Genomic DNA, 14,930 nt, shown 5'->3' on the forward strand with positions numbered 1-14,930 from the left:
CTTGATGACATGTTAGATGAGTTGTGTGGGTCTACTTACTTTACAAAGATCGATTTAATGAGTGGTTCTCATCAAATTCGAATGCAACCAGGTGATGAATGGAAAACTGCTTTCAAAACTAAGTATGGTTTGTATGAATGGTTAGTCATGGCTTTCGGATTGTCTAATGCACCTAGTACTTTCATGAGGCTTATGAACCTAGTACTTTCATGAGGCTTATGAACCATGTTTTACGTGCTTTCTTAGGAAAATTTGTAGTTGTGTACTTTGATGATATACTTGTTTATAGCAAGTCTCTTAATGATCATGTTGGGCATGTTAGGCTAGTATTACAAGCTTTGAGAACTGAACAATTGTATGCTAAGCTTAAGAAATGCACATTTTGTATAGATAGACTTGTGTTTCTTGGTTTTGTTGTGAGTGCGTAGGGTATAGAGGTGGATGACGAGAAAGTGAAAGCTATCAAGGAATGGCCGACGCCGAAATCAGCTTCGGATGTACGAAGTTTCCATGGGTTGGCAAGTTTCTACCGACGGTTTGTACAAGATTTCTCTTCGATAGCCGCACCACTCACGGAGGTAATTAAAAAGGAAGTTGGGTTCAAGTGGGGCGAGGAACAGCAGAAAGCGTTTGATACGCTTAAAGGGAAGTTAACATCCGCTCCTATACTTTCTTTACCTAATTTTGAGAACACCTTTGAAATTGAGTGTGATGCTTCTGGTGTAGGAATTGGAGGAGTGCTGATGCAAGAGAAGAAGCCAATTGCCTATTTCAGTGAGAAGTTGAATGGAGCACAACTCAATTACTCAACCTATGATAAAGAGTTATATGCTTTGGTGAGGACTTTAAGTGTATGGCAACACTATTTACTACCTAAAGAGTTTGTCATTCATACTGATCACGAAGCCCTAAAACACTTGAAGGGCCAAGGTAAGCTCAACAAGCGACATGGTAAGTGGGTTGAGTTCATTGAACAATTCCCTTACGTTATTAAATACAAGCATGGGAAGGATAACGTTGTTGCTGATGCATTGTCACGAAGATATGCTTTACTAACTACTCTTAGTTCTAAGTTGCTAGGATTTGAGTATGTTAAGGATTTGTATGTGTCTGATTCTGATTTTGGCAATGTGTATTTGGCATGTGAACATGGAGCATTTGATAAATTTTATCGACATTAAGGATATTTGTTTAAGGGCAGTAAACTTTGTGTTCCTAAATGCTCTATGCGTGATTTGCTTGTACTTGAGTCTCATTGTGGGGGATTGATGGGACATTTTGGGGTACATAAGACTTATGACATGTTGAATGAACATTTTTATTGGCCTCATATGCGTAAAGATGTCGAGAAAGTTTGTAATTCTTGTCTTACTTGTAAACAGGCCAAGTCTAAGTCTATGCCTCATGGGTTGTATATGCCTTTACCAGTTCCTCGTTCACCATGGGTTGATATATCTATGGATTTTGTACTTGGATTACCTAAGACTAGGCATGGTAGAGACAGTATACTTGTAGTAGTTGATAGGTTCAACAAAATGGCTCATTTCATTCCTTGTCATAAAACTGATGATGCTATTCATGTTGCTGAATTATTCTTTAGGGAGGTGGTATGATTACATGGAGTTCCACGGACTATCGTTTCTGATAGGGATGCTAAGTTCCTTTTGCATTTTTAGCTGGTTTTGTGGGGTAAGCTAGGCACAAAATTACTTTATTCTACTACTTGTCATCCACAAACTGATGGACAAACTGAAGTTGTGAATAGGACTTTAGGAACTTTACTTCGTACTATAGTGGGTAAAAATTTGAAAACTTGGGAGGATTGTTTGCCATTTATTGAATTTGCATATAATCGAAGCATACATTCTACTTCAGGTTTTACTCCATTTGAACTTGTTTATGGATTTAACCCACTAACTGTTTTGGATCTTGTTCCTTTACCTTTACATGAGCTCTCTAGTTTAGATGGTGAAAAGAAAGCTAAACTGGTGAAGTCTTTACATGAGAAGGCTCGAGCAAATATTGAAAAGAGGAACCAACAGTATGCTGACAAGGCCAATAAAGGAAGGAAGAAGCTAGTGTTTGCGCCTGGAGATTGGGTTTGGGTACACCTTCGGAAGGAAAGGTTTCCCAATCAACGAAAGTCTAAGCTAGATGCACGCGGAGATGGTCCATTCCAAGTCTTGGAACGCGTTAATGACAACGCCTACAAGATAGACTTACCAGGTGAGTATGGTGTTTCCGCTACCTTTAACGTTAGTGACTTGTCTCCTTTTGATATGGATGCAGATTTGAGGACAAATCTTTTTGAGGAAAGGGGGGATGATACGGATCCATCATCACTCGTCGCTGGATCTCAAGGGAGCATGGCTAACGACGAAGGAGATCCATTGGTGCTTCCTATTGGACCGATTACAAGGAGCCGTGCCAAGCGATATGGAGCAGCCGTATCACTATTTGTTCAAGCCCAAATAACACGAGAACTTCATGATGTCGCATTTAACACGTGTTGTGAGGAACTTGAAGGCATTCCTAGGCTCCTAATGTTGCTACAGTGCCCGTGCCAATAAGTTTGACTTTTCTACAGTACCTTTGACTTTTCTACAGTTGAACTTGACTTTGCTATAGTTGCTACACACTGGTGCAACTCGCGAGCGCGAGCTTGACCTGCGCGAGTGCGAGAAGTGCAAAGGAGAGGCAGAGGGTTAGGCAGCGTAACTCGCGAGCGCGAGCTTCACATACACGAGCGCGACCACATCTCGCGAGCGCGACTCTACCGTGCGCGAGCGCGAGAAGCGCAAAGGAGAGGCAGAGAGTTAGGCAGCACAACTCGCGAGCGCGAGCCCAACATGCGCGAGCGCAAGCGACACTCGCGAGCGCGAACCTTCACTGCGCGAGCGCGAGAAGCATAACTCGCGAGGCAGAGAGCTGGTTAGCATAAGTCGCGAGCGCGAATTTGAAATGCGCGAGCGCGACTCATGCTTGTTTTATGTTTTATGCTTTATTTGTTATCTTTGTAACCTAATATGTTTAGGTTTAGTATAAATACTCTCATCTTCATTGTAAAACACATCTTTGAGATGCTGATAAACTTCATTTGTTCAAGCTTTGCTTGTTCTCCTTGCTTAGAGTGATAGTGAGAAATTGCTTCCTCTAATTGCATCAAGAATTAAGGTAAACTTATCAATTCATTGTGGCGTTTATCTTGTTCTTTGCTCGATTATTGGTGTTACCGTTTCACTATAAACGTGGGGTGCCATAGAGCGATTAATCTCGATTATTGGTGTTTCCGTTTCAATATAAACGTGGGGTGCCATAGAGGCGAACTTATATCCCATTCCTTTGATTCCCGATCCCGGTTCATTATCAATAGCAAGTCTCTTAATGGTCATGTTGAGCATGTTAGGATAGTGTTACAAACTTTAAGGGCTGAAAAATTGTATGCTAAGCTTAACAAATGCACATTTTGTATAGATAGACTTGTATTTCTTGGTTTTATTGTGAGTGCACAGGGTATTGAAGTAGATGAGGAGAAAGTAAAAGCTATCAAAGAATGGCCAACTCCCAAATCAGTTTCTGAAGTTAGGAGTTTTCATGGGTTGGCAAGCTTTTATAGAAGATTTGTTAAAGATTTCTCTTCAATTGCAGCACCACTAACAGAAATAATCAAAAAGGAAGTTGGATTCAAGTGGGAAGAAGAGCAACAAAAGGCATTTGACACACTTAAAGGGAAGTTAACTTCTGCACCTATACTTTCTTTGCCTAATTTTGAGAATACTTTTGAGATTGAGTGTGATGCTTCTGGAGTGGGAATTGGGGCTGTCCTAATGCAAGAAAAGAAACCAATTGCCTACTTTAGTGAGAAGTTGAATGGAGCACAACTCAACTATTCAACCTATGACAAAGAGCTTTATGCCTTGGTAAGAACTTTACATGTTTGGCAACACTACTTATTACCTAAAGAATTTGTCATCCATACTGACCATGAGGCCCTAAAACACTTGAAGGGTCAAGGTAAGCTCAATAAAAGACATGGTAAGTGGGTTGAATTTATTGAACAATTTCCATATGTGATTAAATACAAGCATGGAAAAGACAATGTTGTTGCTGATGCATTATCAAGAAGATATACTCTAATTACTGCTCTTAGTTCTAAATTGCTTGGATTTGAGTATGTTAAAGAATTGTATGTGAATGATTCTGATTTTGGCAACATATATGTAGCATGTGAACATGGAGCATTTGATAAGTTCTATAGACATGATGGATATTTATTTAAGGGCAGCAAACTTTGTGTGCCTAAATGTTCTATGCGTGAATTGCTTGTGCTTGAATCTCATAGTGGGGGATTGATGGGACACTATGGGGTACATAAGACTCATGATATGTTAAATGAACACTTTTATTGGCCTCACATGATTAAAGATGTAGAGAGGGTTTGTAACTCTTATATTACTTGTAAACAGGCCAAATCTAAGTCTATGCCTCATGGATTGTACATGCCTTTACCTGTTCCTAGTTCTCCTTGGATTGATATATCTATGGACTTTGTACTTGGATTACCTAGGACTAAACGTGGTAAAGATAGCATATTTGTTGTTGTTGATAGATTTAGCAAGATGGCTCATTTCATTCCTTGTCATAAAACTGATGATGCCAATAATATTGCTGAATTATTCTTTAAAGAAGTGGTAAGATTGCATGGGGTACCAAGAACTATTGTTTCTAATAGGGATGCAAAGTTCCTTTCACACTTTTGGAGAGTATTGTGGGGTAAGCTTGGAACTAAATTGCTTTATTCTACAACTTGTCATCCACAAACGGATGGACAAACTGAAGTTGTAAATAGAACCTTAGGAACATTGCTTCGTGCCATTGTGGGTAAGAACTTAAAAACTTGGGAAGATTGTTTGCCATTCATTGAGTTTGCATATAATCGTAGCATACATTCTACCTCAGGTTTTCGTCCATTTGAACTTGTTTATGGCTTTAATCCACTAACTGTATTAGATCTTGTTCCTTTACCATTGAATGAACTTTCTAATCTAGATGGTGATAAAAAGGCAGAATTGGTGAAGTCTTTACATGAGAAGGCTAGAGCCAACATAGAAAAGAGGAACAAGCAATATGCTGAAAGAGCAAACAAGGGCAGAAAGAAGTTGGTATTCATGCCAGGTGATTGGGTTTGGGTACACTTTCGCAAGGAAAGATTTCCCAACCAAAGGAAGAGTAAGCTAGATGCACGAGGAGATGGTCCATTCCAAGTCTTAGAGCGCATCAATGACAATGCCTACAAAATAGACTTGCCAGGTGAGTATGGTGTTTCTGCAACTTTTAATGTTAGTGATTTGTCTCCCTTTGACATGGATGCAGATTTGAGGACAAATCTTTTTAAAGAAGGGGGGGATGATACGGATCCACTACCACCAACCACCTATGGAGCTCAAGGGAACAAGGACCACAACAATGGCAATCCATTAGCACTTCCTAATGGACCAATTACAAGGAGTCGTGCAAAGAAGTATGGAGCAACCATGTCCTTACACATTCAAGAACAAGTTACAAAAGAGCTCCATGACCTTGCTTTCAACAAGTGCTATGAAGAACTTGAAGGAACACCTAAATTTCTCACATTAATAGAAGCACATGTTGAATGGGAACATGAATTGGTTAGCACGCCCGTGCTAGATGGCACACCCCAGGCCGTGCCCTCGTCTGACTTGCTGAGGAAAACAACTACCTTGAAGCACACCCCGTGCCAAATAGCACACCCAGGCCGTGCTTCCCTCTGACTCTGAAGCACCCCCGTGCCAAATAGCACACCCGGGCCGTGCTTCCCTCTGACTCTCACGAAGGAACTCCTACATTGAAGCACGCCCGTGCCAAATAGCACACCCAGGCCGTGCTTGTCCCTGCCTATCATTAAGTTAGTTAGCTTATTTTGAGTTTTTGCTTTGCTAATGGGTTGGGCCTCCAATATTTCGGCCACCCTTGAATAATTAGCCTTATTTTGATTAGATTTAGTCAATCTTTAGTGGATTTGGATTAGATCTCCAAATCCTTAAGTTGTTATGATTTTGTTAGTCAACTCCTTAGTTGGTTTAGATTTGCTAATCCTACTCCTTAGCTAACTCTAAATCCTCTAAGGATCTGGACCTCTTAGATTAGTATAAATAGCTTGTTATTTTGTAATTATTCAACAATTATTCAATGAATTAAAAACTACTTCTTCATGCTTAGGCGTGTTCATGTTTTTAGAGAGTGTGAGATTGCATTCTTCTAATTGCATCAAGAATCAAGGTAAACTTATCAATTCTTTGTGGCGTTTATCTTATTCTTTTTCTCTATTATTGGTGTTCTTGCTTCTTTAAGCTTTGGGTGCCATAGAGAGGGGTTTAGTTTGATCTTGGATCTCTTCCAAAACTTGTCATTGAGTTCATGAAATTTATTTTCATTGGGTTCCGCGTCAGTTGGGAAGGCCATGGCAATATGATCGAAAGGCACTACATGATGGGTTCTTTAACCGATACTCTTTGGTTCATAAGGGGAAGAAGGTGACTCTTGTTCCATTATCACCTCAAGAAGTGTACACCGATCAGAAGAAAATATTTGAGAGAGAGAGAGAAACTTCAGCTTTGAGGGAAAATGAGAGTGAGACATCCAGTTCGAGAGAACAAAAGAGTATTAAAAGAGAGGTTGAAAAGAAAGAGGCCACAAAAGATACCAAACAGATTATTGGCCCAAAAGTGAGTGAAACACAAAGAGGGGAGAGAAAGAAACACACTTTTTATGCGAGAGCTAGAGAGGTTAAGTGTGCCATAGCCTTGAGGCAACCCGTGTTGCTTCTTAGGTTCAAGGAAATTTTGTTTTCTAACGCTGACACTAATCTTGATGGTTTACCTCCTGTGTTTGTTTCTATGTTACAGGAATTCACTGATGTTTTTCCAGAGGAACTACCTAGTGGATTACCGCCTTTGAGAGGGATAGAACATCAGATTGATTTCATTCCTGGCTCCACCATTCCAAATCGACCAGCCTATCGAAGCAATCCAACGGAGACAAAGGAGTTGCAGAGGCAAGTTGATGAGCTTATGGAGAAAGGATTGGTGCGAGAGAGCATGAGTCCTTGTGCCGTTCCAGTACTTTTAGTACCCAAAAAGGATGGTACATGGCGAATGTGTATTGACTGCAGGGCGGTCAACAAAATCACTGTAAAGTATAGACACCCTATTCCTAGACTTGATGACATGTTAGATGAGTTGTGTGGGTCTACTTACTTTACAAAGATCGATTTAATGAGTGGTTATCATCAAATTCGAATGCAACCAGGTGATGAATGGAAAACTGCTTTCAAAACTAAGTATGGTTTGTATGAATGGTTAGTTATGCCTTTTGGATTGTCTAATGCACCTAGTACTTTCATGAGGCTTATGAACCATGTTTAATACGACCCTAGCCAATTAACAAGTACTCTTGCAAATCAACAAGGAAGATCTAGCGGAAAGCATGCAATCACGGAAGTACCCGACAATCCCTATAACCCCCAAGTACTCTTGAAGAGAGAAAGCAAGGAATTTAGAACAAGAATCAGAAACTTACCTTCAAGTACTCTTGAAAACAACTCTGAAATTCTTGGTGCAATTAATCTTGTAGAACTCACAAGCTTAACTACTAAGGATATTTTGGTTCTATGAAGAACACAATCTGTTCTTGAAAGAACAAGAAGAAAACGTTTTGTTTTGATTTCAATTCAATGGTGGCTGTTGTGCAACTCTTACAACAATATAAGTAACCTAAGCTAACCCTAATGTGGCCCAAATGGGCTTAATTAAATACAAGTCCAAGCTAACTACTTAAAACAATCCTGACTTAAACATTAACTAACTTAGGCTGTGATACGAAATCGATACCACTCAACCATAAAGTTCAAGGAAGCATGGGGAACACCTAAGTTTCTCACATTATTGAAAGCACATGTTGAGTTGGACACATCTGCTACAGTAACTTTGACTTGAAGGCTTGTAGAAGCACGCCCGTGCAAGATAGCACGCCCCAGACCGTGCACTCTACTGCCTCTCGCAAGGGAAACTCATGCATGCGCACACGCCCGTGCCAGTCAGCACGCCCCAGGCCGTGCACTTCTCTGCCTCTCGCGAGGGACACACATACATGCGCGCACGCCCGTGCCAATCAGCACGCCCCAGGCCGTGCACTTCTCTGCCTCTCACGAGGAACACTCATACATGCGCGCACGCCCGTGCGCTTTGGCACGCCCTGGACCGTGCAACTGTCTGCCTCTCAAATATTAGTTAGTTATTTTTGAGTTTTTACTTTGTTAATGGGTTGGGCCTCCAATATTTCGTCCACCCTTGAATAATCAGCCTTATTTTGATTAGATTTAGTCAATCTTTAGTGGATTTGGATTAGATCTCCAAATCCTTAAGTTGTTATGATTTTATTAGTCTTATCCTTAGTTGGTTTAGATTTGCTAAATCCTACTCCTTAGCTAACTCTAAATCCTCTAGGGATGTGGACCTCTTAGATTAGTATAAATAGCTTGTTATTTTGTAATTAATCAATCAATTATTCAATGAATTAAAGACTACTTCTTCATGCTTAGGCGTGTTCATGTTTTTAGAGAGTGTGAGATTGCATTCTTCTAATTGCATCAAGAATCAAGGTAAACTTATCAATTCTTTGTGGCGTTTATCTTATTCTTTTACTCTATTATTGGTGTTCTTGCTTCTTTAAGCTTTGGGTGCCATAGAGGGGAGTTTATTCTAGATCTTTGATCTCTTCCAAAACTTGTCATTGAGTTCATGAAATTTATTTTCATTGGGTTCCGCGTCAGTTTGTTATCAGAGCCAAAGATTAAGGTAAATTCTTATTTATCTTAGCTCTAGGATCTGTGTTTATTTGTTTTCTTATTCTTATTGTTCTTGTGTTTGTTTTCTTCTTCATCTAGTCTCTTTTGTGTTTGTTTTCTTTTGTTTAGTTTCAATTCGTTTTGCTTCAATTAAATTTCATAAATTTCGTGCTTGTTTCAATTCTGGAAGTTTAGATCCTAGATCTTGTTGACCAAAAAAAAAAAAAAAAAAAAAAAAAGAGTATAGAAAAAAAAAAAAAAATTCGTCCACCATTGAAATTTGTGTGTGTGGATCTTGAATTTGTTCCTTCAACCAAGGGATTTGATCCTAATTCAAAGGGATTTTACCTTATTTTGTGGGTTTTGCCATATTTTGTGGGAATTATTCCTAATCCTTAAGAGATTTGACCATATCTAGTGGGATTGTGCCTAATCCTAAGGGATTTGACCATATTTTATGGGATTTAGTTTATCCACTATAATCTTGTGATAAAATCCAATCTTAACTACTTGTGGATAAGATAACAAAATTAGTTGACCATATCTTTGGAGATTGAGCAAATCTACTACAATCCTTGTCAAATCTAAGAATCCTACTTAAATTGGGTTGCATTGAAAAAGGGACACAAGGCAGCACGCCCGTGCTTCACCTCAAGCACAACCGTGCACTTTTCTGACTTCCACTTGTTGGATTAAGACCTTACACGCACGCCCGTGCTCCATCTAGCACGCTCGTGTTCAAATCTGTCTATTGTTTTCTTTTGTTTTTCTTTGATTGCTTGCTTTGTTTTGGGTAGAATTAATTAGGTCCATATTTGGTTTGCTTTGTAGTAAGCTAAATTCATACATTATATCCTAATATTGTCTTTTAAAATTCTAGTTTCTTTGTTTTTTTTTTTTGTGTGAGCTTTCTATTGCTTCTATTACTTTGTTAGGGTGTGTTTGCTTGTTTACTACACTCTAATTAATTAAAGTAGTGCATTGTTTATGTTCTTGTGCTACTGTCCATATCGTTTTGAGTCTTCTATCTAGTATTTGTGCTTGCTTTTCATTTTTAAGTTTTATTCCTTGATTCTAAACGTGCTTTGAGTTGAATTGGTTGAACTAAGATTCTGAAGTTCAATTGGAAGAATTGCAAGGAGAGATTCAAGAGTGTAAACACGTGAGGGAGTGATTTATCAATAACCCAAATCTTTTGTGTTTTCTTTTGAATACTAACCATGAGTACAGATAATAGTGAGGATGAAAGTCAAATAGATGATTCCCAATTAAAACTTGTAATGGAATCAATCCAAGAACAGTTTGAAAGCTTCAACAGTTTCTTCCAAGATATGAGAAAGGGTTTGAAGGAGATTAAAGCTGCCCAACGCTCTAATACAACAAGAGCTCGTCCTAGTACTACACTAACCAGATTTCAAATACCTAAAGATGAGGAGGTCGATAATCCTAATTGTTACTTTAGGAATTTGAACAATAATTCAGGAAGGATGCAAGAAAGGAAAAGTGTGGATTACCTCAATAGGTATTCATTCACAAAGGATGGGTGGATGACTGATTCAAATTCATCTTTCTCAAAAGAAGTGTATGAAGACCAATATGAAAAGAAAAAGATGAGTTTTGAGACTGTCAATAAAGAAAAAGAAAGTAAAAGTAAAATGAGTGAAAACATGATAAGTGAAAATAAAAAGAAAGAGGGGGAAGGAAAGGAAAAACAAATTCAACCTATAATTGTACCTTTGTGCAAAGAAGTTTGTGTAACCATCAATGATTTTAACCCATCTTTGCCAAGTATGTTTGTTGATCCTTTGCAAGAAATTGAAGATGTATTTCCAAAAGAAGATTGCCAATCTTCAATTGAGGATAAACAGATGGTTCTTGATCCTTTATCACCTCAAGAAGTATATGAAGATCAAAGGAAGATAATTGAGAGAGAAAGAGAGGTTTTGACCTTGAAAGAAAATGAGAATGAGGCTTTGAGTTCAAAAGAACCAGAGTGTGAAAAGAGTGAAGAAAAAGAGGAGGAAGAGGCCACAGAACAAAAGAGTGAAAAGAGTTAGGAGAAAGAGAAAGAGGCCACAAAAATAACAAAACAAATTAGTGGCCCAATTGTGAGTGAAAAAGAGAAACAAATTGTGTATGTGAAAAAGAGAGAAATCCAAAACAGTGAGAGAGAGGGTAGACCAGTCTTGATGATTCAGTTTAAGGAGTTTTTGCATAGTTTGACTAACATTAACACTTTTTCTCCACCTTCTAGCTCTGTTTCTTTGTTGCAGGGATTTCCTCAAAGTGAAGAAAAGCCTACATTGGTGAAGGAGATGCACGCTAAGGATAGGGTTCATATGAACATAAAGAACAAAAGCTATGCCAACTGTGCCAACAAGAGAAAAAGACATGTTGTGTTTAAACCAGGTGATTGGGTTTGGGTACATTTTCGCAAAGAAAAGTTTCCCAACCAAAGAAAGATTAAGTTTGATGAACGTGGAGGTGAACCATTCCAAGTTGTGGAGCACATTGATGACAACACCTACAAAATAGACTTACCAGGTAAGTATGATGTTTTCATTGCTTTCAATGTTAGTAATTTGTCGCCTTTTGACATTAATACAGATTCGAGGATGAACCTTTTCGAGGAAAGGGGGAATGATACGAATCCGCCATCACTCATCCATGGAACTCAAGGGGGCAAGGAGAACAACATGAAAAATCCATTAGTGCTACCTAGTGGATCAATTACAAGAAATCATGCAAAGAAGTATGGAGCAATCATGGAGATCAAGAGAGCATGGATACCTCAGCTTCTAACTAAGATTCAAGGACGAATCTTTTCGAGGAAAGGGGGTATGATACGAAATCGATACCACTCAACCATAAAGTTCAAGGAAGCATGGGGAACACCTAAGTTTCTCACATTATTGAAAGCACATGTTGAGTTGGACACATCTGCTACAGTAACTTTGACTTGAAGGCTTGTAGAAGCACGCCCGTGCAAGATAGCACGCCCCAGACCGTGCACTCTACTGCCTCTCGCAAGGGAAACTCATGCATGCGCACACGCCCGTGCCAGTCAGCACGCCCCAGGCCGTGCACTTCTCTGCCTCTCGCGAGGGACACACATACATGCGCGCACGCCCGTGCCAATCAGCACGCCCCAGGCCGTGCACTTCTCTGCCTCTCACGAGGAACACTCATACATGCGCGCACGCCCGTGCGCTTTGGCACGCCCTGGACCGTGCAACTGTCTGCCTCTCAAATATTAGTTAGTTATTTTTGAGTTTTTACTTTGTTAATGGGTTGGGCCTCCAATATTTCGTCCACCCTTGAATAATTAGCCTTATTTTGATTAGATTTAGTCAATCTTTAGTGGATTTGGATTAGATCTCCAAATCCTTAAGTTGTTATGATTTTATTAGTCTTATCCTTAGTTGGTTTAGATTTGCTAAATCCTACTCCTTAGCTAACTCTAAATCCTCTAGGGATCTGGACCTCTTAGATTAGTATAAATAGCTTGTTATTTTGTAATTAATCAATCAATTATTCAATGAATTAAAGACTACTTCTTCATGCTTAGGCGTGTTCATGTTTTTAGAGAGTGTGAGATTGCATTCTTCTAATTGCATCAAGAATCAAGGTAAACTTATCAATTCTTTGTGGCGTTTATCTTATTCTTTTACTCTATTATTGGTGTTCTTGCTTCTTTAAGCTTTGGGTGCCATAGAGGGGAGTTTATTCTAGATCTTTGATCTCTTCCAAAACTTGTCATTGAGTTCATGAAATTTATTTTCATTGGGTTCCGCGTCAGGCTGGCCCTACTCTAGAAAATAAGCCCAACCAACCTTACACTTAATTAATTAAGTCCACTAAAAGAATTTAAACAAAATAGGGCAAATGGGCCGAAGGCCCTACACAACCCATACTTAAGCTCATAATAAGATAACAACCTCCTAAATTTGCCTAAGTATAGAATCATGTAAAATGCATCAAATGGCAGCCTCATTGCACGCCTCAAGCATCATAACAAGCTTTGGTGCTTCTTCAAGTTCAATCTCACATCTTGCATAATTATGATCTTGAAGCTCTAATGTGATTTGTTCTTGAGCAAATGCATTCAAGGCTGTTCGTAGCTTGGTTGCACGAGCTCTTGTGATTGGCCCCATGGGTAGAGCTAGAGGATCCTTCACCTTGCTTCCTTGATCCGTATCATTCCCTCCCTCTTCAAAAAGATTTGTCCTCAAATCTGAATCATAATCAAATGGAGAAAGGTCAGAAACATTAAAGGTAGCAGACACGCCATACTCACCTGGTTGATCAATCTTGTAGGCATTGTCATTGATCCTCTCCAACACTTGAAAAGGCCCATCACCTCGGGCCGCAAGCTTTCCTTTCCTTTGGTTTGGAAATCTTTCCTTCCTCATGTGCACCCAAACCCAATCTCCAGGTTGAAATATCACACGCCTCCTTCCCTTGTTGGCACGGTCAGCATAGCTTTTGTTCTTCATGTCTATATGAGCCCTAGCTTTAGCATGTATCTCCCGGATCAATTCAGCCTTCTTTTCACCATCTAAGTTAGCAATTTCACTTAAAGGCAAAGGAGATAAATCAAGTACAGTTAAAGGATTAAAACCATACACAAGCTCAAATGGACTATAACCACTAGAAGAATGTATAGACCTATTATAAGCAAATTCAATGAAAGGCAAACAATCCTCCCAAGTTTTCAGATTCTTACCAACCACCGCTCTAAGTAAAGTACCTAGAGTTCTGTTAACTACCTCAGTCTGTCCATCCGTTTGGGGATGGCAAGTAGTAGAGTACAGCAACTTTGTACCAAGCTTACCCCATAAAACACGCCAAAAGTGAGAAAGGAATTTGGCATCACGGTCTGAGACTATGGTGCGTGGCACCCCATGCAATCTCACAACCTCCCTGAAAAACAACTCAGCAATATGGACAGCATCATCACTCTTATGGCATGCAATGAAATGTGCCATCTTACTAAACCTGTCCATAACAACAAAAATACTATCCCTACCACGCTTTGTTCTGGGCAATCCAAGTACAAAATCCATAGAAACATCAGTCCAAGGCAAAGTAGGTACAGGTAAAGGCATATAAAGGCCATGAGGCATAGATTTAGACTTAGCTTGCTTACATGCTATGCACACACCACACAGTTTCTCTACATCCCTACGTATATGTGGCCAAAAGAAATGTTCAGCAAGTATATCATATGTTTTAAGAACACCAAAATGCCCCATAAGTCCTCCACAATGCGATTCTAATACAAGCAATTCACGCATAGAATATTTGGGTATACAAAGTTTATTTCCCTTAAATAAAAACCCCTCATGCCTAAAGAATTTATTAAATGCCCCATGTTCACATGCACTCCAAATAAGACCGAAGTCATCATCATCAACATACAAGGATTTTATATGCTCAAATCCTAACAACTTAGCATTAAGAGTAGTAATTAAAGCATACCTCCTAGAAAGTGCATCAGCCACAATATTTTCTTTCCCTTGCTTGTATTTAATCACAAAAGGAAACTGTTCAATGAATTCAACCCACTTACCATGTCTCTTGTTCAACTTACCTTGTCCCTTGAGGTGCTTTAAAGACTCATGGTCAGTGTGTATGACAAATTCTTTGGGTAGAAGGTAATGTTGCCATACCTCCAATGCTCTCACTAGAGCATATAGCTCCTTGTCATAGGTTGAATAATTGAGTTGCGCTCCATTGAGTTTCTCACTGAAATAGGCAATAGGCTTTCTCTCCTGCATCAACACTGCACCAATACCTACACCAGAAGCGTCACACTCAATCTCAAATGTTTTATCAAAGTTAGGTAAAACTAAAATAGGAGCAGAACAAAGAATGGATTTTAAAGTATCAAATGACCTTTGTTGCGCTTCCCCCCATTTGAACCCAACTTCCTTCTTTACCACCTCTGTGAGTGGGGCTGCTATAGTAGAGAAGTCCTTCACAAACCTCCTGTAGAAGCTTGCCAAGCCATGGAAACTCCTCACCTCAGATATAGATTTAGGAGTTGGCCATTCTCGAATTC

The 14,930-nt window shown here is 39.4% G+C and overlaps 1 protein-coding gene across 1 annotated transcript in view; it reads right to left on the reverse strand.

Moving 5' to 3' along the window:
* The window catches only part of LOC149498298 (uncharacterized), a 52,552-nt gene that overhangs the window by 21,902 nt on the left and 15,720 nt on the right, over window positions 1-14,930 (reverse strand). The window contains 4 exon segments of the mRNA XM_089717291.1: window positions 13,164-13,526; window positions 14,115-14,146; window positions 14,387-14,802; window positions 14,893-14,930. Of these exon segments, the coding sequence (XP_089573417.1) occupies window positions 13,164-13,526; window positions 14,115-14,146; window positions 14,387-14,802; window positions 14,893-14,930 (849 nt within the window).

Source organism: Jatropha curcas, chromosome 2, assembly GCF_041381405.1.
Source record: "Jatropha curcas cultivar XTBG-Jc1 chromosome 2, XTBG_Jcur_1.0, whole genome shotgun sequence".
Lineage (NCBI taxonomy): Eukaryota > Viridiplantae > Streptophyta > Magnoliopsida > Malpighiales > Euphorbiaceae > Jatropha > Jatropha curcas.